Here is a 4,649-nt window from a genome sequence, read left to right on the forward strand (position 1 = left end):
GACACTGTGCTGTATTTTATTACTTAAATGGATAGCATTATAAATGTTTAACATGCCTTTTTCAGTGGCAAGATGTTCTTTATCACACGCCTGTTGGAAATAGAAAAAAATGCATTTGAAACGAATGACCTTACTAAAATATTGTTTAGTGTTTATACCTTGTTATTTTTACAAGTCCATGTCAAGTTGTTGGTTAGATGAACCTCCATGGGATATTCATGTCCTCTTTAGGATTCTTTCTTCCTCATCATTTTTCTTAGGGCAGTTTTCACATCTTTATTCCTCAAGGTGTAAATGAGGGGATTCAACACAGGGGTTACAATGCCATAAAATGCAGAGATGATTTTACCCTGGTCCTGGGATTCCCTTGACTGAGGTTTTGGGTATATGTAGATGGCTGTTCCATAAAATATGGTGACCACAGTCAGGTGGGATCCACAGGTGGAGAAAGCTTTGAGCCTGGCTTCTGCAGAGTGAATCCTTAGCACAGCAACCACAATGTGAGTGTAGGAGATGAGAATGAAGGTGAAAGGCAGGGGCAGTGTGAAGATGCCAATGACCAGACCCAGAATAAGTCTGACTGGGCTGTCTGAGCAGGTGAGCTTCAACAGGGCCTGGACCTCACAGGTAAAATGATTGATGACATTGTGTCCACAAAAATGGGCAGGAATTGCAATAATTGGTATTATTGCTAAAAGGAAGGCACTGGCCCAGGTCACCATGGCCAACTGTATGCAGACCCGGCTGTTCATAATGATGGTGTAACACAGGGGATTAGAGATGGCAATAAATCTATCATAAGCCATGACAGCAAGGAACAGACTCTCTGTCATCCCCAGAAAAAGAGCAATGGTCATCTGAGCATAACAGCTAATATAGGAAATGGTGGGGTAGTCTTTTAAACTACTGAACAACAAAAAAGGCACCGAATTACTAGAGTAGCAGATACCGAGGAAGGACAGGTTGCTTAGGAAAAAATACACAGGGCTGTGAAGCTGGCCATCAACTCTAACCACGACAATGATAAGACTGTTACCCACCAATGTGATTAGGTAAACTGCTACCATGGTGCAATAAAAGGCAATCTGGGATTATGGATGATTGGACAAACCCACCAGGATGAATTCTGTCACTTCACTGCCATTACCAGTAACCAAAATATCCGTTTTCTTCTATCTGCTGAGAAAGAAGAAATTCAACTTATTTTAATCTGAGGAACACTTATTGAGGGTCTGCTGTGTCCTCAGTCCTATGTCAGGTGGTATTAGGAAAAGATGTCTACAAAAGAAATGATACGGTTTGGAAGTTTATGTTCTAATTTGGGAGATAAAGCATCATACACATCACAGGATTAATTTGCAAAGTAGTACAGTCCATTGAGTCCTAATTCCCTCATCTATGGAATGAGGGGGGTTGGACTCCATCTGAAGCGTGCTTTGAACCCCCCTTAAAGAAAATGTGCCAATTTACTGCTCAAATATAAAAAGAATCATAAAATTTCTAATTGTTTTTTCCCTGCTATGGATATTAGCCTGAAATTTGTTTTTAGCTGGTTCATATCCATGACATAAAATTGTGGCCAGTTCACTCTCATTTCTTCCTCACCCTGCATATCCAACCAATCACTGAGTCCTATTGGCTCCTCCTCCTGAATATATTTTAAATCTACCTATAAATCTCCATATCCACAGTCAACATTTATCTAGTCAGAGCCACCATCCTCTAACAGGCCTCCTTACTTCTATTCTTGCCTCTCTATGGTCTATTCTCCACACAGCAGTCAGAGAAAACTTTTACAAACATACATAATTATCACCATATCTTTCCCATGCTTAAAGCTGCTCTAGGGCTTCTAATTAGCGTTGGAATAAAATCTAACCTATTTACCATGACCTACAAGGCTCTAAATGATCTGACTTTAACCTTATCTCACACTGTCTCTTCTTGTGATCACCATGTTCCACACATACTGTCTTTATGAAGCACTCTAAGCTCATTCTGACCTCAGAGCTTTTGCACATTGTGTTCTCTCTGCTGGAAATATTCCTACCCTCTTTGACTGGTGAACTTCTAGTCATCCTTAATATCTCAGCCTAAAAGAAATTTCATTAGAAAAGCCTTCCTTAACTGCACTAAAACGAAATCAGATCTTTTTGTTGCAGTTGTTCATAGCACTCTAAACTTCTCCTGCTTGGCTGTTATTACAGTTTATATTTATATATTTGTGTAATTATTCAATTTCTGCTCCCTTACTAAATTTTCAGCTTTCAGAGGGAAGAGGCCCTGACTGTCCCGTGTATTGTCTTATTTTTACCACCTCACATAGTGCCTGGTGTAAACCCACAATATATGAGTTCAATATGGGTTTGTTGAATGAATCAAGGCCAGTTATTTGGCTCTTCTGTCTTCAATGTCATGACGACTACATTGAATTGGCTGAAGGAAATAAATGTTTGAGGGTAAAAGGCCCATGACGAAAAACAGTATCTCATAGTATTCAGTGTTACTAAAGGCCTGTTGCTCAAAAGTGAACTTTACTGTCTTGTATTTTTTTACCCTACAATTCACTCTTTGCAAGGAGGGAAAGTGTTATAGTAAAGAGAGAAAATGGTTATTATAGTGAAATCTGAAAAAAAAAAAAGTGTTTTCACACTTTCTGTCCATCCGAATTTTTATTTACTTTGTTTGATCTAATTCTATCAAGTATGAATGCTATCACAGACCAGCTCATTAATAAGGTCAAGATCCTTTTTTTGGATTGTCTGTAAGATTCCCATCACGTTCTAGCCACAAATCAGAATTTGGGGCATTTATAGGAGGATCTAGTTTCAGACTCATGAGGCAGGTGTCAAGCCTTGGTAAGTGCAGGCTGTGGATAGGAAGGTTTGTCTTAGAAGCTGGTCAGCAAGAGGGGCCATTCAGGCTCACGATGTAGGTAATCTCTTCAGATCCTTTTTCTAAAATAGACTCCAGATCTCAGAAGGTACAAGACCTTTATGGACAAGTAATTCAGAAAGTAGAGTAAGACTTTGTAACAGGATCCTCAGTAGAACCTAGTACAGGATGAGGGGGCTCTGAATAGAAATCAGAACCAAGGGCAGACAAACTGAAAAAATACTTAGCTGCTGCTAAGCTTCTAACTACAGCTGTTCACTTATTACAGGCAATGATCCTAGGAGGCCCTTGACTACCTCTAATGAGAATTAGAAGGCTCCTTTTTGGTCAATATTCTCCTAGAATTGGGATCAGAAAACAAAATGAATCTGAAAAGGAAAAGTCTTCTTGGAGTAGAGTTATGAGGCTGAGGCAGAAGTCAGGTGATCTTGTCTTTATGCAATGGTGACACCACAACCATAATTTTCTTTTTTTTAAAGATTTTATTTATTTATTTTTTTATTTATTTGACAGAGAGAGACACAGCGAGAGAGGGAATGCAAGCAGGGGGAGTGGGAGAGGGAGAAGCAGGCTTCCCGCGGAGCAGGGAGCCCGTTGTGGGACTCGATCCCAGGACCCTGGGATCATGACCTGAGCCGAAGGCAGACGCTTAACGACTGAGCCACCCAGGCGCCCCACAACCATAATTTTCTAATAGCATTACAAGAATGGGATTTTCAGGGTGCCAACTTTTTCAAAGGGCACTAAATCTTTATACTAGAATGACAGCATGTTTAATCACGAAGCCTTATTTTGATTTACAATCCTTACCATCTTACAGTCTTAACAATCTCAGAACACATGCCAGTATAAATAGCTGGAAAACAAAGAACACATTTTTGTGCTTACATGATTTGAGTAAATCTCACCAGACTGACCATTATATATATATTTTTTATTCAACAATTAAGTGTTTTAGCCCTGTGCAGGCCAAAATCATCCCAAATTATCTAGACATATGTGGAGATACTCACACATATATTCACTGGTTTTTGATCTTTCAGAAATACTTGGGGCACACTTCAAGGCCTTCCTTTACATGGATTTCCCAAAGAAGTCTGTCTTGGTTTCACCTACCATGCAAGAACATGCTTCCCAGGAAGACTCACTCTATTTTTAATACTAAAATTAAGGGATGCTTGGAGCAAATTCCTTTTTTTTCCCTGGGCTTTACAGAAAGCTCCCAGAAGCTCAAAATATACGTAATGGAATGGGTAGTACTTACAGACAAGAATTTCTATTACCCATACCAGGCAGTGTAGAATGGTGGTTAACAGCATGAGTTCTGGATCCAAGTTTGAATACTGGATCCATCACTGATTCACTGTGTAACACTGGCAATTTGCTTAACTTGTTTATACCTTAGCTTCCTCAACTGTAAGATTGGGACAATTATAGTATCTATCTCAAAGGGTTTTTGTGCTATATACATATTAGCTATTATTATTTTTAAATAAGGCCTCACTTGGGAAGTAACACCCATGGGAATGTGGCCACATTGGTTGTCTTTTTTTTTCCTAGAGGGTGGAAAATAATTCAGTGAATGAGGAGAGAAATAAGGCAATATTGTCAGATTATAGTGTGAGCCCTCTGGAGACAGAATTTGCATTTTCTTTAACTCCAGTGGTTGGCTTAGTTTCTGACACATGGGAGGAACTTACAATATTTTTTAAATCAAATTGATTTTACTCACCTGAATACCAGGGGGAAAAAAG

General features: G+C 39.3%; 1 protein-coding gene across 1 annotated transcript; it reads right to left on the reverse strand.

Annotated features, from left to right (window-relative positions):
- Positions 1 to 227: 227 nt before the first annotated feature.
- Positions 228 to 1,067, reverse strand: LOC110576003 (olfactory receptor 13H1-like). Its single transcript, XM_021685072.1, has one exon. It carries the CDS (start codon positions 1,065 to 1,067, stop codon positions 228 to 230), a length of 840 nt encoding a protein of 279 aa, XP_021540747.1.
- Positions 1,068 to 4,649: the final 3,582 nt, after the last annotated feature.

Source organism: Neomonachus schauinslandi, chromosome X, assembly GCF_002201575.2.
Source record: "Neomonachus schauinslandi chromosome X, ASM220157v2, whole genome shotgun sequence".
NCBI lineage: Eukaryota > Metazoa > Chordata > Mammalia > Carnivora > Phocidae > Neomonachus > Neomonachus schauinslandi.